The 24103-nt window shown below is 43.7% G+C and overlaps 2 protein-coding genes across 8 annotated transcripts in view; one reads left to right on the top strand and one right to left on the bottom strand.

Moving 5' to 3' along the window:
* Window positions 1–716: 716 nt before the first annotated feature.
* Window positions 717–24103, top strand: part of LOC124219867 (chromatin assembly factor 1 subunit A-B) — a 40343-nt gene continuing 16956 nt past the window's right edge. For both annotated transcript variants that reach the window (XM_069133942.1, XM_046628115.2), the window contains exons 1-2: window positions 717–1017; window positions 5316–5599. In XM_069133942.1, coding sequence (XP_068990043.1) covers window positions 5327–5599 — 273 coding nt within the window. In that variant the 5' untranslated portion in view covers window positions 717–1017; window positions 5316–5326. The remainder of the gene's footprint in view (window positions 1018–5315; window positions 5600–24103) is intronic.
* LOC124220332 (inactive pancreatic lipase-related protein 1-like) overlaps window positions 15799–24103 on the bottom strand; it is a 45972-nt gene continuing 37667 nt past the window's right edge. For 2 of the 6 annotated variants that reach the window (XM_046629516.2, XM_046629428.2), the window contains exons 2-6: window positions 20267–20366; window positions 19722–19870; window positions 19014–19249; window positions 18323–18569; window positions 15800–17614 (exon numbers count right to left, since the gene is read on the bottom strand). In XM_046629516.2, the coding sequence (XP_046485472.1) occupies window positions 17376–17614; window positions 18323–18569; window positions 19014–19249; window positions 19722–19870; window positions 20267–20366 (971 nt within the window). In that variant the 3' untranslated portion in view covers window positions 15800–17375. Of the gene's footprint in view, window positions 17615–18322; window positions 18570–19013; window positions 19250–19721; window positions 19871–20266; window positions 20367–22589; window positions 22702–23267; window positions 23478–24103 lie in introns of those variants that run through there. The other 4 variants (XM_046629342.2, XM_046629258.2, XM_046629081.2 and 1 more) reach the window with 4 other exon arrangements.

Below are 24103 nucleotides of genomic sequence, written 5' to 3'. Positions count from 1 at the left end.
TGTTTCTCTAATAATTGTAAAAAGCATAGTAATTGAAACATAAAAACGCTAATCCGTTTATGGTAAATACACGTGATATATGGTCCTCGGTAAGAAAGAAAGGAAAAATAAAAAAAAGAAATCCAGACAGTTCTGCCGTAGCATATTTCTGTCCAATTGATTCCACGCATCCCTCCATTGCAGCGACAAAAAAAAAGATGCTTAAACAAAATCAAGGTGACCTCTCCGCAGAGTGTGCAAGCGATCTTTCGGGTAGTGTACATATAGGATACATCGTGTGTACGTTGTATAAGAAGTAGGGAATAAGATCGTCCGTCACCGACGAACGACGCGTCTGTCCTGCGAAGAAAAGATCGTGGATAGAGGATGTTATGAAAGGTGGTGTGAGAGGAGAAAGCGTTACAAGTACGACGACAGTGCGACGCGAAGTGGCGACGGACACTCGCCGTCGGAGTCAAGAGAGCCGCGTACGAGGTACCTACAAGGTAGAATAACGCTCGGTCTCGACGTTCTTCTCCTCGTCCTCGGCGAGGTTCTCGTCTTGGCGCCTCGGTTTTGGTCCCTCTTCCGCACTGCTCCTGCGCCGCCCCTTTCCTCCCTACCCCTAGCCGAATGCTACATCGGTCTCACTCCCTTTATCGATCCTTCCGCCGCCCCCACGTCCCTCCGCACTCATCCTCCTCCCGCGTACGTCGGCCCCTCAGTGGCAGCCCGGCCACCACGCCGGCACAAGTTAACCGCGTATTACGCGACTGCAGTAAAATATCCACACGAAGCTCGTGCGGTGTGCAGCAGTGCTAGCTTTGCTACCCTGAAAGAGGCGGCCCCCGATGCGGACATTCGAAAGCTCGGTCCCAGTGACGTTTCGCTACAATGTAAAATGTCCTGCCGACGGTCAGCTCCTGCTTCTTCTTCTTCTTCTTCTTCTACTTCTTCCTGTTCTTCGCCCCCGACGAGCTTTCGACACCAACGTGCACGTCCTCTTGTCTGACAACTTGTAGAAAGTGAAGTGAAGAAGTAAGTTCGGTGTTTCAACCCCCCACCCCCTGACTGACCTCTGGTCACCACCTATTGTTGTCCGAGTTTACATGCGACCCTGGCAACCTCTCCCTTCATCGTACAGACGACCGAGATTCTCGATATCAAAGCTCTATTCGTAACCTCTAAAAGCGATCAAACGCTCACCGAATGGGGTCGTTAATTTGGCGCGAACGCTTGACTCGCGCCTTTTTCTTTATTTGTTTCTTTACTTCTCCCAAAAGTTCGGTTCGGTTCTCATAATGAATACAACCGATGTCTGGTCTGCAAGCCCGACGCTGCATGGAAATCAGTGAAGTCTTTTCACCCCCCCGAGGTGAACAATGGCATTGAAAATATCCAACCGCGAAGCGTGGCGAGGCGGAATCACGATGTGAATTATTTAAAATATACTCACCCATCGGACGAAGGCATATCTGTGAAAGATCAATCGTGCGACCTTCCCGTTATGACATTTAAAGTACATTAATATCAATCCCAAATGCGGTATAAATGTGTTCTCGACTCGTTTTCGGGCATCCGCCACTCACCGCAGCCTTCGACACTTTGCCGCATCGTGACTGTGGAAAACGGAAGCCGCGTGCGGGTATCAAGTTTCCCCAACGTATTCCGTTCGTATCAACTACCATCGGAAGCTAACCATTTACGCGCCTAAACGATCCATACCCGTGATTCAGACTCGCGTTTTGTACGTATAAACACGTAGGACACGTGCAGGTCCGAGTGGGCTTATAAATAGAAAATAGTCACCGTTCGGTAGTGCGATTCGCTGATGTTATCCTGCGGTGTCCTCGAAGTCTGGCCAGTACAACCAGTCCTCGACATCCAACTTTTAGTTACCACCGTCACCACGCAATAACGAAGGCCTCTGAAATGACACCTCGATATCCTTACAGCCTGTCAACTCATTTCGCAAGTCACATGCCCGTTTTTCACTACTCCCAAACAATTTACAATCGTCGAAAATCTTCAATCCCACAACTTCACGAGCCTTGTCAAATTTGTGCGTTTGTCTTATCTGCGAAATTTATACAATTTACCACCAACGGAAGCCGATGCTTCAAAGGGTGAACAATTTCCCGATTACCCCAGGTTAATCAACGGCTTATCGCCTCGTCAATCACTCGCTCGACTGATCAGAGTTGATTATAAAATTTCTCTGAAGGACCCTTGACCCATACCGCCAAATCGTGCCGTAGTTGAAATAAAAGGGTTCCAAATCCGCTCGCGTACAGAGCCCAGCGTTCTCGTTGCATTGTCACGTCGGGAAGAAATCTGGGTTAGGCAAATGTAATAATTTTGGCGCTCGTTATATCAGAGATTATATATACATGATATAACCGGGCATAATTACTTAGAAATATATATAATACAGTCGGGTTCCCGTACAATACACGCGAGTTGTGCCGCAGGGCTTGGTATTTCTGGAGCAGCCGTCTAATAATAGATCGCAAGTAGACCCATGAATTAAACAGCTCACATACAGTGGTGAACGAACTCAAAGATATACTGCACCGATTCTCTTGACGCGTTTCAAGCGTTTCGCTCGACATCACGACCGGTTTTCATTCTTCGATGCAGCTGGCCAATCGGTGCGACAAAACTAAAATAAGTTCAAGATAAACCCATCAATAGGCATCTACATCGAAGTAGGATTGATACGTTTTCCCTCGGTGCTAAACGAGCTTTCGTCTTCCGGGTGACGAATTGGCTTCATTAGTGTACAACCGTCTCTCCGTCACGGGGAAAACTCTCTCCTTGCAGGGAGGGTGAAATTCGTACAGCACACCCTAAATCAACAATCCCAACTTCTGCCGCACGTAGGTATAATATACGACGGTTCGACAATACACGTATCGTCACAACACGTAGACGCTTTTCCAAACTTGCGGACATACTACATATTTACACACACCCACACACACAGGTTGGTAAAGGCGGCTCAAGATGGCGCATACTGCGGATATTATTCTTTCCCCGAGATAAAATACTCCTCTTTTATATCAGGAGAGACTCCGTGTAGTGAAAGCTCCGGTTTACCAATATCTTTGTTCCGCGGGTTATAATTTTGACTAAAAAAACCGGCTGCACAGAGCAAAGATTCGCACTTCGGTTTTCGAAACTCTGCATGCCTTGTGAAAAATTCACAGACCGGAATATAAGAATACGGTTTGTCCGCGGTTTGGGGGTAAGGGCAATTAGCATTACTCAGCGGAAACGACGAAGCTCTGAGGAATGAGCGGATCTGCAAGTGGCACGGGGTGGACGGACGTGACTTGTGAACGGGCCGGTGATTAACGAAGGTAGCTCTCTGTATACCTATAAATTCCAGACGGGGCGACCGTTTTGCGGAGACAACGAGCCAGCTACGGATAAGAATAACGTAGTCCAATTCGCTCTCGGAACTTGATCAGAGTAGTAAGGTTAAAGGATTAAGCCGAAAATGCGCGCCGTGCGCTGCGCTTTCTCCGCACAGCTTGCACAGATTCGCGGAACAAGAAAACCTTCGATCTTTGATCCCTGCGGGTGGTCCATTTGGTCGCAGAGGCTGCGATTAGAAGACAGCAAGTTATACAGCCTGGCTTGCGCTTTTACGTGGCTCGAAGTTTACTAGGGGTATAAATTTTAGGGGATGACATTGTTGTAGCCGGTTTGAAGCTTCGGTGGAATCTAATATTCCGAATGCCAGACTTACGGTGAGTTATACGCCGCGTCGCCACCACCAGGACTGACGGTTTAATTTTGAACCAAGGTACTCGACGGGAATAATCAGCCCCGTGCAATTACATTATTACACCTATATATTTAATATGTGTTATACACATTCCCACATATGTAGGATAGAGAGTGCACCTATAACGATACTAAATCGGTCGGAATATAATTTAGACGAACAATTGACAGCCCCCGGAATTACGTTCGGAAAATGGGAAACGCGCCGCTCGACATGTCCTCCGGGATTTGAGGGTATTATTTCTTGAGTAAAAAGGTTGATGGCCCGTTAACGGTGTGGAATCGAATGAGAATTACAGCCTTAACTGAAGCGTATATTATCTTAGATCTGTCTATACCTGAGTATCTGTTCGGAACCATCACCTATATACATATAGGAGACTTGCATTTTCATTCACTCATTTATGCCTCTGTCTGATGGAAACAATGCGCATTCACACCTTGTTCATCTCCACAATGAAACCCGGGCTGCCAACTTATTACTGTTTCAACAACCGTCGCAACTCGAGATACCGCGGATAAAAGCTTCGCGCGACGTCATTACCGTACAATTAATTATAACTTTGGACGGAAATTAATTGTACAATACTTCAATGCTATGTTCGGTGCTACATTGGCCTACGAAGAATAGGCTGAAAGGACTACGTCTGGTGCGCCGTTACTGTTTCTGGTTACGTTTCTTTCTTCGTTATACCCTTGTAGTATTCCCCTGGACGAAAAATATAATCTCGTGAAGTTGGGAGGGAAAAATTATGCGCAGAAATATTTTTAAAGCGCAGATCAAAGATATCCTTGTGTAGTATGCCATCCTCAAGTCACGGATTCTAGTTATCTAATTTTTTTTATAACAAATCAACTGCTGATCGTCGCGTGTTCGCACTCGAATTATGCAAGACAAACAAAGGTACGGAGTTAGAAAGGGTAAGGTAATGAATTTACTACGGGTAAACACTTGTTATTAATACTAATTTCAACACCCTTCGCACGAGGAGCCTATCATATACGTTGACGAAAATTAAAATTAAGGCGATACTCGCTCTGCATTGTATACCGGAATCTCTCGACACTTTGTGCAAACAGAACCCTCCTGAATTCACGGGCAAAGCATGACCGTCAGATACTTGAAACAAATCCGATTCCCCCAAGTGTCGCTCCCGCCACACCCAACCACGACAATCATAATACCATATTATCATTATAAAATAACCCTCTCGCACAAACAACCTCGCAAAAGTCATCGAGGTAAATCTCATACATAAGCGTTTGCTTGGCGATAGATTGAAAAAAGAGTACAATAATAAAAAAAAAAAAAAACGAACGCGCCACGTTCACCGTCGAAAAATGGTATCAAACATGGTTGATTATCTAAACGTACACGACCTCGTACCGTCGGTAACAAAAGCCCTACAGCGGCGTGACAGTCTTCAAAGGCCATTGTCCCAGCCGCCCTCATCATCGGGTGAAAACGTCAAGTGCGTCTGTCCGAAGGCTTCTTGTATGTTGTTTCTCTCTCTTTTATTACTATCTATCTCCCTGTGTTTTAGGGAAGGACGAAATGCCGGCGGAGGGGGCCGTCGTCGAAGTGCCGGCCGAGGGTGCCGTAGCACACCCCGATGACTCGGACGAACCTCCGGAGGATCTGAGAGCCCGGGCGGCGGGGGCAGCCGGTGGGACGGGGGGGCGTGCCGGCATCATGAAGCCCTTGGTGGTCCTCGCTCTGCCAGGGATGTACCTCTTCTACAAGTACAGCCAGTACAGGCGGGAGCAGCGCGAGCTTTCGAGACGACGGGTGACGGAGCGGGAGCTGCAGCACCTCCACCATAAAATCGTGAGTACGATGGGAAATTTGGCAGCAGCTGTCGTTACGCGATCATCGACCGGGGGTGAATCCGCGGTGGATTTTGTTTTTCCTCCAGCAGCCTTCCCCGCGGTGAGCGGGATTCGAAAATCGAGATTACGCCGCCGACCGGGGGAAATATTTGAGCGTCCCTCCGCCGTAGGTATATACTTGAAAAGGGTGAATCCCCCGAGGGCGCGACACCGGGAAGGGGAAAAGCGGTGAGCGAGGAGGGCGAGCCACGGGTAAACTTTTCACACGTTCTACCAACAGCGTATAATGCTGGGGCAGCAGCAGTGTGCTGCAGGCCGCGGGATATGCACGGTTTGTCAAATTTATCTCCGGCTGTTTGCGTAATCCGTGATTCTCTACAGGTATAACAACAGTGCACAGCCCAAACGAAGGTCGGACTTCCGCTTACTACCTGATTATTTAAACCCCTAACCCTGAAGCACCAGAAATTATCCCACATGTTTGCCGTTTCACGCCCCGAGGTTTTTAGAAAATTTTCCGTGGAACGGGTCATTTTTATTTTTTTGTTTCTTTGCTTTTTTCTTCCCGTTTATCGCGAGCGCGAAAGTCTGTGCAAAAAGGCCGACGCAACCGCCCTTATCGCCGCCAGAGATTCATCGGCTTGCGGAAGGAGCGGTAAATTATCCGGGAATAACGCGATCACCGTTCACCGGCAATCTCTGTATCCTCCCTCGGGAATTACCCGTCTTTGACGTTCCCGGGCTCGCTTCGGTCGCCACCCGAGCTCGCTCAAGGGAGCACATGTAACGCGTCACGGTGAACCGTGTTAAACGGTTAAGGGGATACTTCGTGCTTGTTACACGCGTCGAAAGCCAGGATTTTTCATTAAATCTTAAAACCGAACCGCAAAGTGAAACTATACGTACAACAGATGTCACCGTGAGTCAGTACTGCATTTGCAAATTTCAGGTTCGTCGATCTCTCGTCGTCGAACACAGGCCAGAAAACTCTTCGATCATAAAGGAAAAATCAACAGCTAATCAGGATCGTCTTTCTACCTTATATCTTCGGACGCATGCCTCGTGCTACTTGAAAATCTTGACTTGTTGGAGTTGGGATATTTGAAGGTTTTGCTGCGGTACGCATCCCTCAATGATCAGGTCGCCGGGTTGTTTTTTGCGCAGTTGTACAATTCTCCAATCAGAATTATACTTTTCATCCTCTGTATCTCAGAAGCATCGACCGAATTCTGTGCGGTCCATTTCCTGTGGTATCAATTGACGATGACAGTAGCTTTGAACTCCCCCTAGGAGGAGTTCCCGGCGCAAACAAGTCTCAATCACCGTCAGATCCAGGGCTTGTGATCAAACGGAACGGTGGTTGAAAGCTGGGATGAAAACTAGAAGCGTGCGTCATCGCGCGTTCTGTGCAATTTGCGGTCAGCACTTCGACGTTTGATTCTTGACGAAGAAGTGGAAAATGCACATATACCGTCGACAGGGTGGTTTTCAAACGACTCGCTCTCGACCAGATTTCACCAGCTGCGTTGCCTTGCGTTGTTTTCGTAGTTCGCCTCGGCGTAGAACCTTCCATAAATATTCAAATGACATGTATGAAAGACCGCCTCGAAAGCACCATCTCGGCCTTCTTCCACCATGTATAATACAAAACCAACCGCACAAAATGGACGCTCGCCGCTCGGCATATTTCCGCAGCATTATACAATGTACAAGAGGCAATGCTGCAGGGGGACCACGTTTGCCTCGAATATCTAGTAGGTGTATGTATCGATTTGACCAACTCCACCAGCTCTCCCTCGTTTCGGAGCCTCAATCTCCGAGTGAAGTGTAGGTACAGATTTACCCAGTCTCCTCCCCAAACCTCTGTTTGCGAATACCGAGGCATCATTGGCCACTCCAGACTCGTCGCCACGTTGTCCCGCAATCTGTTTCTCCATTGTCTGTATCCACGTCGCGGGCCAGCCGACCGATTAAATCCAGTCAAACGGACCTCGAGCTTACCTGAATATCCCATGCAAATTGGGATCGTAAGAGGTGCGATGAGGAGGGTGACGGAAGCGTTGTGTTAACGAAGGTATTCCGGAGATTTGCATCGCTTTGTGTACGCATATTTGCACGTTTGGACAGTTGACGGTGGCAGACGGAGAGGTAAATTTTTGTATAACAGATGCGGAAGGCCAGCGCGTGAGGATGAAAATCGAATCCCAAGTCTATACGTAGGTATAATTTCCAATCACTTGCTAAGTTCTGAGGCCTGATTATCGCCCAGCCGGTGGGAGAAATGTCATTTTCGACGAATCTATTCTCGCCAATCTCATTTCTTCTGACCCAATTTCTTTACACCGAATTACCGTTGCGACTGCAGAGAAAACTGAAATTTATTTCCTTCGTCCCCACACCCTCCCAAGTAGATTGACGATCACTCAACTTTGCCTCACTCTCCTCGTCACGATTCGGTTGATCAACTTCTTTCCTTCCCCCACTACGCACCACCAGAGATCCTCATGGGTATATGCATAATATACTATTAATAGCTAATATTAACTAAGAACCAAAGTAGCGCCCAGTAATGTAGTTATGACTTTGTTTACGTCCGACACTATCTTATCTCCGCATCGCGACTGATTGCGAGTATTCGATTCCACTTATCAGAATGTTCCTCGTGCAAAAAAGAACTTTCTCAATAACTGAAACGGCATGAACGTTCGTCTGGGACAGTATAATAACCCCCATTTGTATTACGCGGAGTTATACTGCGTTCAGGTGTACGAATTAACGACGTAGAATTACACAGTCAAGCAAACTCGAGCGCGCTTTGCTGCTCAAAGGTTTTCTAATCTCTTTACCGCTCATATACCTAACTAAAATGCAACACAAGCATACGCAATAACGCAAACACATCCGGAAGAAGGGCGTAAGAGGCCCCAACTAACGAAGCAACTCACGTAACCGGGCGATAAAAGTTTCCCGTGCAGAATCATTATCAATGTTGTAAATTGAAAAGGTCAGCAATTCTCGAGGTACAACATTTACAACTGGCAACGTATTAACGACGAGGAATAACAGGCCTTGGTCAGCCGGGACCTTGTCTGGCCTGCGGAGCATAACCTAGAACTACTCAGGCTGAGAGGCGAGAGGCAGGATGGCTGGGCTTAAACGTCGAGCCATAATTGCCTTCGACGTTCGCCCCCGGCTCTTCGGATACTCAAACACAGGGGGCATGGAAATACCGCACACCGATAGAAGCACACAAGAGCAAGGCTGCGACTGAAGTTCGAGATAAAGCTCACGCTAAGTTCGCGTTTGGCGATCGTATCTGCTGCGTGCAGTGTCAAGGTGTTGATTCTGCAGCAGCGAAGGCTAAGGGTTGACGAGAATGTGAAAACATTTCAGGGTCTTCTGACCCCTTCAGCTTTCGCGTGAGCACCCCGGAGACTCTGATTAATTTTGACGGCATATATATATATACATTTTTTTTCGTTCAAGGCCCTTATCGGCTGCGAGCGGGAAAAAAATCATCATAGTTATCTAAAGTTGGAGATCTTTATGGCTCTCGGACCATTATAAGGTTGCCGATAAGTGAAACGACCAACAACGACATTTTCTTTTCGAGGTAAATGCAAACCGACACGATGGGGAAAATCTTTGCTACGCATTCGCGAATCAGGCGAATCTGATTATCTCTGATGTACACATCTGAATGAGCCATCAAGTACAGTGTGCTGGTATGTTTGGTATCAGCGTTTAGATCAAAGTCTTCGGACTTCGCAGTAACGTACATTTCAAAGAAAAAGAAAAACACACATCAGTGTGGAGTAAATATTGTACCGTATATTCTGCAACGTATAAAATGAGATTTCTAAGTTTATTATAAGTTCAATTATTTCCCTGTAAGAAACAAACTATCTTCCTTGAAGATAATTTTCGCAACCCGCGCGTTAATCGATACGCCCGGCAAAGCCGAAGGGCAGTGATTACACATCGAACCGTTTTTATCAATAAGTGTGAAATTATTGACGTATTGAATGATCAACACTCATCACACATTCGGCGTCAGGCCAGGGAAGCGAAAGTTCAACAAACTTCACCGATCGGCGTTACGGAGAAAAGGGAAAAAGGTTCTCTCGAACGATGATAAATAATGAATTTGCGGTCGTCTGGTCATCGACCTCAGTTTCCGTTGAATTGCGGTTATCACTACGAGGCACAAAATATTCCGTAGGTATACATATAATTTAAAAGGCACGGCACAAAGCGGCTGGATTTCGAATGAATTTAGTGGGTTTACCATCTGATTACAATTTGCTTTACGCGTTTACAATATCGCGTGCTACTGATGGGTTAGAGAAGTTAGCAGATCATCTTTGCACTTATAGCAGATATAAACAACTCAATCGTTATGCCTCGATTATTTGGTGATTGAAAAGTCAAAAAACTTAAGTAAAATTTATTTAATATTTGGGGGTTAAACAAACCACATTTTACGGAAAAACGGTGTAACTCGATTGTATGAAAGGAAGCGCAACTGTGGTACCAAAACTGTGGTGTTCAAAGAAGTGTGAGCCGAAGTTCAAAAATAAACTGTTGCTACGTTGACCAGAATTTGTGGAAACAGCCTACCAACGATTCCCTGTATTATTTTCCATGCCTCAGATTCATTGTCACAGTTTTCGTCTCAATAAAATATGCCAAACAGTAAAAAACTGAATTGTTCTCTGAAAAAACGATATAACTCGAAAACTAAATTATTTCTTTATTATGGCAGGCTTAACCATTTCATGGATTTATTTATATAATCCAAAGCATTATTTTATACTACAATCCTCGGTTAAATTGTGTAAAGAGTCGTTAGAGTCAAGTTAGTTTTCTACGTTTTTCTCATTTACCTTGAAGCTATATTTTCCGAGTTATAACGTCTATTCCGCCCATCCCCTCAATTTACGTCAGAAAGCTTTTCCCTTCTTTCCGATCGCGCATAATTTCTTCGCTCTGTCGTGAGCCACGAATAAAATCGTTCATCATTACCCGAGCCAGTTGGGAAATAACGAATAATTCCTTCACCTGTAACTCGTGCACGTATATAAAGACGTTTTTCACTGTCAGGGAAAATAAAAAATCGACTCGACAACTCGAAACCGTTATCTCGAAACGTGAATGGAATTAAATAACCTCGTATAACATAAAGTCGGGGGAAAATTCGGTCCGCCGGCATCGAATTAGCCTAAAAGAAGAGACAGTCTCATCGATATTTCGTCCTTAGAGCTACGAGTATTCGATACACGTGTATGAATATCCGTCTGCCTGTGTGTGGAATTCGAAATTCAGATAATCCTGAGTGGGAGATGAACCTTCTGTCGGTTGGTTAAGTCTTTCACCGATTAGGTTATCACTTGCCTCAAGTACACGGTTCAGTAGAAATCTGGAATTCTACGCATGTAATGAACCATAAAAAGAAACGATCGATCGATCCGCAATTCGAATTCTGCGGAACGTGTATGTCTCTGTTAGGATGAAAAGAGCCAATCCTAGATAGTGTATTGGTCTCGGGGGAATCTTTTGTGATTTGCGGACACGGCCAGAATTAGGTAGTTATCTAGGAGACACAGACGTCCGAGGCAACGAGGCCATTGTGAAGAGCAAAACAGCACCTTTGTAATCCAACCGCAATCCGTCCGAATCCTCCTTCAGGGGCCGGTATTATATCTACCAAAGGGAGAGACGTCGGTCCTTTTTCCGGGCTTCAAACATTTGTCAAGCTCCTTTAGAACAGCCAGCAGCAGCCCATAGCTGGTCGCCCAGAATAGACCTGGACGCCGAACAAAAGGCTCAACATTTTTCACCCAAAACTGTAAGGCTCCCACCCAACTCCGCATCGTGGCTCTTACTCGCCGTTAGACTTTGTCACCTTGTCTTGTCTTTCATTTTCTCGGCGTGTACATTCGTACATACATGAAACAGATAAGGGTTTACAGTTGCAAGTGCGGTATGCAGAGTCCCCAGGGAATTCCGGAAGTTTCTTTATCAATCTAGGGAAAATCTCTCACGCGACCAACCCTTTTGTTATCTACCGCCCACGCGGCGAAAGGCGAGGTTTTCTACCTTCGTTCCCTTCTCCGACGTTCTTGCGCCATTTCTTTTTTACGGCTCGTTGCAGTGCCGGCTCTGCATCTTATACGTACCTATGTATATGCATATACCGCGCTATACGTACGTTTTCATCTCTTACCGAGACTGTAAAAACCTGTGCTTTTACCTCCGCTGTAGTTTTTATTTCGTACCGGCAAACGGCGCCCTTGCGAAGCAGAATTAATCGAGCCCGTTCTACGGAACGTCACACGGAGGACATCCCTCTTTTCCACTCTGTTCTGTATTTCTCTCCCCGTCTCTTGGCTGAAGGTGAAAAATCACGCCGTCGAGCTTGCGAGCCGGCGTTTTTGCCGCTCCCCGGAGGAAATGACGCCCGGAGGCAGCGCTCTACCTCCCAGTTTTCTCCACTAATATTATAAAAAACCCACGTATATGAAAGAAAATTCCAGACGACGTCGAGGAAGTCCCAAAGAGTTCTGTCCAAATTTTTTCCGAGCTCCTTCTTACCGCATAAAATACCGCGGCACCGTTCTCTTATCAAACTCTACGTCATTTGAGCTTCTCGTCATTCCTTCCACCTCATCAACCTCGACGAAGTATTAAAGTCACGTTTTCCGCTGCAATAAAACGAAACTTCGTCCAAACTTAGATCGTGATTAGACAAAGTCTTCACAAATTTTCGGACCAAATACATACAGGATAATAGAAAGTTGTTGAATTTTTATTTATTATTTTTCTTATTCCGGATAGATATTCTGATAATTTATTTCGAACTCTGACGCCAGTATACCGATAAAAATTCATCTCTGCACGTTTATGATTTACGTTTTTCATACCTAATGCTTTTGTAATTCAAATTATCCTCCCGTTCGGGTTTTCTTTTTTTTTTTTTTTTTTTTTTTTTTTTAGCACCCTTGTTTATTGTCAAAATCTTTAAACGTAGATATTATATAAGATGCCCGCATGCCCGCGCCTGTGTGTCGAAGAATAAAGTCGAGTTGCCCTCTAACCGCGTTGGTGGTGCTTAAAAACAGCTATTCTGGAATCTCAAATAATCAGTAGGTTTTAAAGAACTTCTGGAGGAAACGGGGATCGAAATGTTGGGAGGGTTCTTAAAACCCCTGCCCCTGATTACACCAATTCTCTTTTACTCGTTACAATACATACGTCAAAATTCAAAGGTTTAAATCGGCCAACGATCTTCTTCCAACGTCGTTAAAAATTTTCCATGTAAGTTCGACTCGCGCGATCTACGATTCGTGTTATTGATCACGATCGAGATAACAACTGCTGCCATTATAGACTTAACACCACAGATCCTGATTGACGGCTTTGTGAAGTTCTCATATCATGCTTCGAACACAGTGGTTGTGGCAGTGCAAGATTCTGTCCGTTTAACCTTTACCAGAATGATTGCAGGTAATTCCGCTACGGATATACCTCGACTGTAACACAGCTCCTGCAATCTGAGGTTCTATTTCCTATACGATACAGCATGTATGTACGTACGTACGTTCGTACATGGTTTGAAAATATCTCCGGGACAATATCTCACCCAATGTAACGTGAAATGCCGCATCGGTATTGCTTTTATTTTATCGGAACACGACGTGAGATGCCTTCGATCAACCTATCACCACGATTGAAGATGGTGTACACGTGTTAAAGATGCAGAATACGACGCGAGCTTCCATCTTGTGCGAAAAATAAAAATCCTTACCTCTTCTGAGAAAAAAGATAATAATATTGTCTACAGCGAGAAATTCATTCTCGCGTTAAATTTACACTCTGGCAGAGAGAGAAAACGGACGAGTAAAACAATAGCTCAATTGCCGAGTAGCAGACTCGCACGCCGCTATCATATCGAATTTTATCGACGGGACTTTATTAATGCCACGTTCGTAAAGGTGAACTGTAGAAACGTAAAACCGTGTCCTCAACCCGAAGTATATAATACGCTTAATTGTAGACAGACATACCGAAACGTCAAAAGCTGGATCAATGTTACGGCAGGTGGCTCGTTGACTGCAACCAATTTCGCGAAATACTCAGCTATACGCAATCAAATCGTCAGCTCTGTCGACCCGTAAAAATTATTTGAGCCATTACGCATACACGGGTGATCGTAAAGTATAACTCGTCACAGTTACAGGTTAAACGTATCGTACAAAATTGTTTTATAACTATAAATTAAATCGAATCGATTTTAAATCAAGTAAGATGTATAATCTGTGCGATAGTAAGACAATAAAACTACAGTATTTAGCGTACAATAAATTATCGACGAGAAAATTATGGACAAGTATGCCTTTAATTTTTAAAGCTGTGACAGATAAGAGCTTGGAAAAGGTTCAGAGACGTGACGGAGGACAGCGTACTCATTTACGAACGTGTTAATGAGATGTGCGAGCCTCCGGCGAAGAGGGAAACGCGGAAGTCACATGGGGCGAGAGAGATGAGAGTAAAAATAACAACGTGACGTCACCAGCCACGTTTTTGTGTCAATATGACGTAGTTGTCATTAGGGGAGAAGACGCAGCTGCTTTGTTATAAAAACTAAGATCACGTTATTGCGATGCGTATACGGGGTGGCTTCAGGTCGAGTAAAAAGTCTGTTAAAAGCAGAATCGAATCAAAGTTACACTTAGTAAACCATCAGGGCAAAAAGGCGAATATTCGCATCTCAAATGATTGTTGCTTGAAATTTTTTTTTACGCTTGCAGACGCATACTTGTTGTACTGTTTGCAAAATCGCGTGCAATAAACGTGCACCTTTACGCCGCTTTACCTGCGGCGTGTAAATTCAGCCTAAGTAACCCACCAGTCTGGAATCACACGATTAGATTCACCCACGTACGACGTTACACGTGTGTACGAACCGCCAACACGTTATCCTGGCGCCACGGCGTTGACTCACCCGTCTGACGCGTACCGACTGACATCACGTCGCGTCTGCACGTACTCGATATCTTTCACTTAATTCATCCCTAGCCCCGCCGAGTCGATTCGAGGCCACATTTGCTTGCGAGTTGTGATCAAATGCCTGTACGTACGTCTTCGAAAAGAAATATCGGCTGCAGTTCACCTGAGCCATGGCGTAACACATCGTAGATGTCAACACTGTCCCAGAGGCTGGTTGTCATCGCGCCATGGCGATTAATGTCAGAAACGCCCCTGGGATAGTGGAGGGAAATTTGCGAATCAATGGAGGGATGGAAAGGTCGCGTGTTTATTCTCGGCTAAAGGTCTCCGCGGTTCGGGTCCTTCAAGGTTTGCAGTCAGACGTGTTACAGTTTCGCTGCTCTTCGCATATACCGATGTTAATTGACCAACGGCCAAATTTTTTGGGCTTTGATTGGGGCGAGTGATTCGAGGCGCTGGAAGCGAAAAGCCGACGACGACGTACCGATTCGATGATGAAACACTTGGCCAATTGTGCACACATCGCGTACCTTTGTACCTTTACGTACCCCCGGGAAAGCGTAAAGCCAATGATCGTCAGGGGTTAGCGTCCGCGTCGTTGGCCTTCTCAGTTATAAGGTGTCTGCGTACAGGTCGATGTATACGGTTTATTCTGTCGACAGAGCAGCGCCGCGATTAAATTGATCGGATTGTAACTCCGATATACCTTCGCAGCAACTCGCACCGTAATGTCGCAAATAATGAAAACAATTTACCGCAGAGTGTGGATATTTCTTTTGGAGCGATTGAAAGCCGCAGGTGGAGGGACGACGATGCTGTTTGCAACAGCGGATCGTATTCACTGATCGATTAACTAAATTGAAAGTTTATCTTTCAAAAGAAAAGAGGAGCCTTTTTGTTACTAGATCCGTGGGACACTATCCAGTGTATTTATAACCTATGTATACTAAGCGAGAGACACGTGCGTTGACATTGTACGACTTCTTAGCATCGATGTATACATGTATACATACATAAAATGTACATTCTCCCGAGTTCACTCACTCGATTATTTCGTACTCCGAAATCACCGTATATGCGGATCGCATCGTAACACGAGAGGCGCAAAGTTCACAATAACGAATAATATGACGTTAGAATTTCTCTGCCACCTGTAATATTCGGCGTATATTAAACACTCTTTAAAGCCTCGTCGTAGATGACCGTGAGAGTAAACTGAAACAGCGTCGTTCGGATAAATATCACGAAGGGCAGAGGAAATGAAACAAAAATAAACGAATATTAAAAATAACCGACGACTTTTTATTATACACGGCTCGGAAATTTTCATTGAAACATTTTTTTGAATAAAAAAGCACTCTGAAGTGGCTCAAGTAGCGTACTCGACGACGAGGCGGAGTAAAGGGGAGTTGTAATGTGTGGTTTATTTTTCAACTCCGAGAAATGTGGAGAACCAAAAGCGGGAAATTTGTGATTGCGCGTATAAAGAGTCACTTCTATGATATCCTTCAGTGGCTGCTTATACTGCATCTGTCTATGTATAAAGACATGCGGTAATGAGGACGACTTAGACAGCAGTTTTCTAAACTCTGGCCAGATGCCTAAAAATTTACTAACTCAGTGCATGCCCGATACTTTTGCCTTTGAAAGGAAAGTACTTGAATTATTCCGAGTTTAAAATTCGACCGAAATTTGAATAAAAAAATGTCCGATTCATCCAGGTAAACAGATCTTTGAAACCGCACAATGAGGAGAAATTGAAGTTTTCCAATTTCGTAGAGATCAATGCTTTTATGTTCATATTATTATCGATTCTCGACATACGGATAGAAAACGGAACGTGGTTTAAATTGAGGTACGAAAATAACAAACAGTCGGTAAATCACTCGCAATTTGGATGTGATCTATCTGACATGTAACTTTAAGCACGACCTTGAATCTGACTTTAGCCAATAGACAATCACCGGGGTAATTTCGGTACAAGGCGTTCCGGTATACGTGTACGTCATACTGCGTAACGTTACGGAAGAGGAGCTTAGGTTCTTATCGTAAATTGAACATTACTCGTATTGATGTACACCATCGAACGGTGAATAATATGTTTGCAGAACGGTGCTCAACTCAGAGGGAGGAGTCATGATAGTAACAAGGGTGGAAGCATTGAGATTTTTTTTTCTTTTTCCTTACACCGCGTTACTTCAAGTATGCCGCTGAGAACGAGATAAAGAATGAAATATACTACATCACGGAGTTGGTTTCACATTTTCTACTTTTTGTCTTCTCTTTTCCTTCTGGACTGTGCGTGCGGAAAGGTGCGTGAGACACGAACGGTTGGTCGAGGCCCTTATAAACATTCAAGGTTTGCTTTAATTAATATTCACGTTATACTCGTCCGGCGAGAAATTATCAGATGCACTCTGTCGTTATAATCTCACATTAAAGCCCCTAGTTTTTTTTTTCCCCCCCGTTAACAGGGTGGTGTTTAATTACAAAATCGATGATTCGTCGAAACGTATTATACGTTTTGTTGTACACAATGTCTGGTATAAAATTTCCCGAGCAAATTTATCCACCGAAAAATTACCTATGCAACAATAATCGTAAAAATATGCTTGCGGTTGGTCCGTTCCTTGCAATGATCCGAAACTCAAGACTGCGAGAGTTTCGCGAGGCTTGAAGATACCAGAAATAAGGGCACCTCGATTGGCGATCAGATATTTGTTGGTTCATCCATGTACTTGCTGTTATTTTTTGTCGATGCAAGCTCATCTCCTGATTCCGTAACCCGTCGTGTTCCTGGCAAATGGAGGCTGGGCGTTTGTCCTGAGATAAAACATACCGCGGATCCTATTGTCGGCGGCGAATCCCATCCGAGCGTCCGGAGTCCACGTGCAGTTACCGGGAATCTCTATCCTCCATCTGGAACATCTGCTGGCGGGAAATCCGTTCGGATCTCCCACCGATTCCGCGTAGAATTGCCAGGCACGATTATGTCCGCAAGCAACTGTATAACGGAAACAAAACGGCGTATGTTGATGCGAGAAACGGAATCTGAACTTTCAAAGAAATTTTAAGAAGTTATCGATTCGATCGATATTATCCAAGATCGTGAAGGTCTCGATCTTCGAACTAGATATCGCTGGCATTTTTTTTTTTTTCTTTTCTTTTTGCATAATCGAACTTCTAAGATATCAATCTTGATGTTTTAAGAGGGATTATTACGATTCCGCGAATCTAGTGAACGCTATAAATAAACAAAGTGTTGAAAATGCCTGTTTTTATAAAATAAATTAAATTGTGGGAAAGTTATGGGAACTAGAAATGTGGAACTCGGTAATCGGAGTCAACCCCTGACTGTGCATTTCCGAAGCATTTGAATCACTTTCACGGTTTCAGTTCGCCGTATTACATACGCTATTTTGAATTTTGAAAATTTCTCAGACCTGACCCCATTTTCGAAATCCATGATCTCAAGAATCCTTATATACCCACTTTCAAGGAACTTAACTGCGAGGAAATATGTGTGCCTTAAAGGTTTAATCATCCCTACTCTGCTTCTCCACGGTTCGAGCCATCTCCTCGGCAAGACGTCGGCTGAATTACTATTTACCTTTTTCGATGTGTTAAAAGATAACTTTTAATTGCAAATGAACAGTTACGAAAAATCATGAAATTCCTCAATCATCTTCTAAATCTGTTATCGAGTACTCACTGTACTGATTAAGGACGCGTGTTATTCCATCGAAGATGATGTTGTCGGCGGTACATCCTGGCTGGGTAGGCCTTCCACCGTTTGGATAAAAGTCGGCGTGACCAAGGGGCGAAGGGAAGCCAAATATGCCACCATCGGTGTGAATAACATCAACGAAGCTTGCATCGGTCGCGGTCAAGTGTCCATCGGTCCCCGTATTCATGTACAAAGGAAAGGCAGCATCAAGTCCGGTTATTCTTCCCACCTGCTTGTTATTTCCACGATTACTATTATCGCTGTCATTACTATTACGATTATAAGCGAGAAAACTTTTTTCTAGAATTTCGCAATCCGCACGCTCGCACTAGCGATCTTGGCCGCGATAATTGGCCAACACGCTCGACTAATTTGTTCATGGTTTGACAAGATCTGCTGTTTTTGGTCACGGTCAATACTCGCTTGGCCGGCCGATAAGAAAACATTTTACAACGTACAAATTGGGAAGTGAAAGTTAATTTGCAATGTTTTCTTGGCGGGTGTTTCACCTTCTAAACTCATTGCTAAACAGTCGTTCCAACATCACACATCAATGTTTCTGCGGTAACGCGGAGAGACGATTTCTGACCATCAAGGTCTACCGAACCAGAGAACCAAGCCTCTTCACTCCGCTAACCGTTTTCGGTCGATATTTTAAATCTGTTCCTGGTCTCACCTGCTGCGGGATGAGAGACTTTCCCATGAAACCTGCCACCTCGGCACCCAGACTGAACCCTATCACGTGAACACGGGAAGCCGGAACCGCGCCCTGAGCCTCCAGCCATCTGACCATACCAGCTACGTGGGGTCCAACGATCCTGGTGTTCCTTACAGCCGTAATGTACCACGGAAGTGCCGACAATTTGCCCCAATCTACGAGGACGACGTTGTACTCACCGCGCCTCAGATACGCTGTAAAAAAACGACGAGGAAACGATTGGTATCGACATGGCGAGGTGAAATTGCGGATGGCGCTGTACGAGGATATCTGAAAACGTTGATATCACAAAACACGAGTGAGAGCTTGAAACTGGCTAGGGAACGTGCCAGAGTCCACGGCACTGTTTGAAGACGATATACCGCTTAGAACTGACTTCTAACTTTGGAAAAACTGCAGATTTTACATGTGCTGCGCTATCGTGTTTGTCCGACATGAGTCCAATACTCTGCGTACGAAGTTCCACCGAATCGATATACCCGGTGTAGAAGTAACTGTGATATCAAACGCTAAGCCTAGGCGGAGTCAAAGGTCCAGCCGTTCGGAAAGTTCGCGCCCGTAACAACGCCGCAAATGATATCGCCAAAGGGAAAAGCGCAATAGCAATGACACCCGTATTTTTTGGCGTATAATAGTTGAATACATACGTGGAATCCATTTACTGACCATCGCGTATCGTCGCCGCACTCAGCCCTGGTGCCCGTTCGCTGTATCCATGGATGTAAAATATGGTTGGATTGCTTCTGTTGAAGCTGCTCCTTTGCAAGGTCGTCGCATCATTGATTGCCAAGATGTTTGGGATGGTCGGATTGCGTCTGATTCCGTTGTAGAATCATGCAACGATAGTTAACTTTTTGAAACGAACAACCTGCGAGGACAACTCGATGTGTGTTGGAAGATTATCCAAACCACCTGAAGCTAACTAATTGCCTTATCTTATAATCAATATAAGCTAACTAGCAGAAACTCAATTTCCATCGGAGCAACTGGAGACTGGCTCAGAGAATAATACATTCAGAGAAGCTCGATTATTTAATCGAGAAGAAATTCTTCGGTAACCCTTTTATAAAGTCACGCGCGTGATGGCTGGTAACGATACAGCTGGAATCGACACTGCGAGAGCTTGTCGATGTAAAGATTGCTAATACGTAGCTCATAACTCTTCTTCTCTCCTAATTTCGTTGCGCATAATATGTACGATACGGAATTACCTGGTATAAAGCTGATACTGGATATCTTGATCAGGCTGAATAGGACAACAGAGGGTGCAATTGCCCGTCGGGAACGGTGAAATGTGGGCTGGGTTATTACCTGAAACAAACAAAATCCCACGCACTTATGAGGCTAGTATTCTTTCACGGTTATATTTGAATGACCGAGTGTATAAATATGTACACTATAGCAGTTCGTGAAAACTAGGCCAAAGATTTCTATTGTCGGTACTGGAAAAATAACATCACAAGGTTGTTCCCCTGTGTCTCAAGGCAGCTGTTTGCATATGGAACGACTTTCTTAATTTATCCACGATCAGTTTTCACCCCGCGGTCGTTTGTCAAGCCAATAAATTACAAGGGCCGTGCAAATATTGTACAGCATCAATTATTTCCTCGTGCACGCACACCTTGCGTAACCTTTTCTTTTCTCTTTTCTTATTTTTCTTTCGTTGTTTAATCGCTTTTATTTCACACTTCTAATCAAGTGACAATCAGTCTGGTTACCCTGGACCCGTGAAAATTTCCTCGGGTTAGACAATACACTTGAAGCCTATTGCCGATTAAATTTGGCTTGAATCTATAAATGTACGCAGTTATAAGACAACGAATAGGTATCCTTAATTATCCGGTGATTGAGTTATCGATCAGCTTGTTATTCACTTACCCAAGTGACGAGCTTCGCCGGAATCTTAGCTAATTGCTTCTAATTGTTATTTGATCGTAGGTTTTGTCAACGTTTAACTCCCTAAACGATTATCAACATTAACTAAACTGTGTCAGTCCGAAATTCGACTCGATAGAACCTTACGATAGACTTGGGGAGGCGATGAAAAAAGTGTCCGGGAATAATTTTTTCGTGATTCGAAAATAATATTGTTTGATTTCATACTTATGATCGGAACATTCGCTGTGCAAATATTTTCAGCACAGACGATCGTTTAACGAGTACGAAAATAAAATAACAATAGCGATATACCCGCGTAATGAATACATGCCTTGAATTCAATTTGAAAAGATAATTGCGAAAGCTCTTTCAGCGTACCTTAAAGAACGCGCAGTCTTAAGTGGAGGTGTACGATATAAGCTTCGCCGTAAAGCGGGCCACCACCATTACGTGAGACTGGTTTCATTGGTTTGCGGTAAAATCGAGGAATTCAGAGCATTGTATAGTGTCGGCATTGTTTGCGATAGAAATAATCTTGAACAATAGACGAAGAGAAATAGCTTGAGGCCATTTTATTTTCATCCCAATCGCCTCACTCTTCTCTTCGCTACTATAATAAGTTTAATATCCAGTTACGAGATTTATGAAATTACAAAATCTGACAACGGTGATTGTTATACGCCGTATCGATGGGTCGAGAAAAATTTGTTGAGAAAAGACCGTTAAATTCGTTTTTAATCGGCGGCTTAGTGTTGTTGTAAACATCAACTCCACTTAGCTTATACCTTGCGAGAAATCTCTGCGATTTAATATTATCAAGTCACTCTACCGGAACGTAATTCATTCCTAATACCATCAAAGGCCTATCTAATCATTCAGCTCTCCTTTTTATGATCCACGGCCAAGTTCCGCAAGTGGCTCTGAGTACTAAGGCTGCTCAGTTAGTTATACGAAAGTTATACGAAAGCGAGACCGATAATTGAGTTAGCAATAAATGAAATAACAGTCCGAACGCGAGATCCGACGTTACTTTCACGCGTAATGAATCCCGATTATGAAGAATATTCACTTCCGTAATAATCGTTAAGATTTCAATTATGATTATGGCTAACGAGATATCCCGGATAAATTTGTACACACCGTTGAAGAAGAAAATATCGTTCCTCGTATTCTCACTTATTGTTCGGACGTTCGTTTTAAGCACGTTGAAACTGTCAGAAACGAATAACGGAATTCAATTTTAACGAGAGCATGAATAGATGTTGTATATCCTGACAGGTTTATTGATTCATCACTTGTATGCTCTCACCGGAAACAATTACCGCATTACCATTACACAGGATTCAAAGTTGAACGTTGACCTCTAAATTTAATCCTGTGATTCCGTAGGTACGTTGTAATCGCCACCGATAAATCGAACTACTTTTCGTTTACTTAACAGTCGAACTTCGAAGGTTTTAATACACTTTACACCGACTCCACTCCTCAAACAATGTGTAAAATTATTTTACTTCAATTTGTAAATTGCTGTTGGACCGTGTGAAGTTATGAAACACGAGAGAAAAACACCCGACAAATACCAAGATAAAAACAACGAATGATAAAACTATACACAGGCAATCAGTTATAGAAAGCTATTTTCTTGCGTCAACCGACCTCTGGACACGACCCATAACCGGCAAAGATACGAGGCGAAGAACCAAGGCAGCATTTTCAATTTTTCACCGAGGTTGTAGGGACCGAAGTTAGAAACCTTACATCAATGCAGACCGATAATCTGAAGCGAACTGAGAAAGTAACCGGCTCGAATAAATAATCATTTCGTGTAACGTCAAGTACCTCAAGCATGAAATGATAGTCTGATGTTACGAGGCAAGTTTTAAACAGCTGCCCAGGTCTATAACGTAATTGCAGTCGGCACGGCGTGACGACAACTGCGACATTTATTTCGGGCATCGAGAAAAAGACCATAATGAAATCGATTATATGGCGGCCAATCAGCGCTCCATTCAAAGCGAAACACCTCTTCAATCTTTCATGTACACCGAAAACAAAAAGTGTGATAGAAAGACTAACCAGTACTTATAATTACTTTTGGTAATGAATATATTGTATAATTGCGCACGCTGATTAAGGCAGCCACGCGTGTAAACTTGAATTGAAGAAGGTCCTTGCGAATCGGGATGTTATTTCACGGTCCTGCTTTTTCCGAAATTTCGAGTGATTTTTATAAAGTGAGAGATTCGTTGATTGAACGTTCATCGTTTACCGGTAATGAATTTACCGTTACACCTTCTACACCTTTGTTAGAAAGAAGAAAATTGTCAAACTCACCTAACAAAAACGTGATGGTGATGCAGAGAATAGGGCGTAGAAAATCTGGAATCATTTCTACAGTATTTGTATCAACCGATCCCTGCAGACAATTATTTTATATTGTTCTTGAACTTGAGAATGGCTGCTCTTTACACAACGTACGATAAATCCATCAGAACGATTTGATTGAACAGTACATTAATTTTCGACAGCCTGTGATGTTAATTCCTGTATAGGAGAACAAAAAATTGAATCTTTGGAATGTCAGATTCGCTCTGAAGTAAAACAGTTGGAATAATTGATGATAATCTCACTCCAGCGAAATTTCATGTTATTTGCAAACTTATGCTATTTTAGGTATGCGGATTAGATTCATTTTAAGAGGGAAACCTACCCGAGGAGGCTGAAAGGTAAGTGGTTTTCGGAAAGTTTTTCGACCGAGAAGAATTGAGTGGATATTCTCTAAACTCTGAGGATCTCTTATTACTAGTTTGACTTACATCTGGTAAATTTTTAGAATCAATTGTTTCATAATTTATCGAGTTTACAACCACGTCCCATACCAAATCTTCATTCGCGTTAGCAAATTGTGTACACGCTAAAGGTCACAATTTTAATCTAAAACCAAGGATACTGAAATTTTGTCGTTGTTTGAAATATTTCTAAGATCATGAACCTAAATCTACCCATTAGGGTCAAAAATTTAATGTTTTACACGAGTTTTAAAAAGAACGTTTCATTTGTCACCATTTTTTCACAGTCTTTACACAGCCTCAAAATGGAGCATCTTAAACAATGCAATTATACCAACGGAGGTTCTTAAAAGTAATCCGAACAAGGAACAAATTTCAATT

The sequence above is a fragment of the Neodiprion pinetum genome, chromosome 1, assembly GCF_021155775.2.
Source record: "Neodiprion pinetum isolate iyNeoPine1 chromosome 1, iyNeoPine1.2, whole genome shotgun sequence".
Lineage (NCBI taxonomy): Eukaryota > Metazoa > Arthropoda > Insecta > Hymenoptera > Diprionidae > Neodiprion > Neodiprion pinetum.
This window is presented reverse-complemented; position numbering and strand designations above follow the sequence as displayed.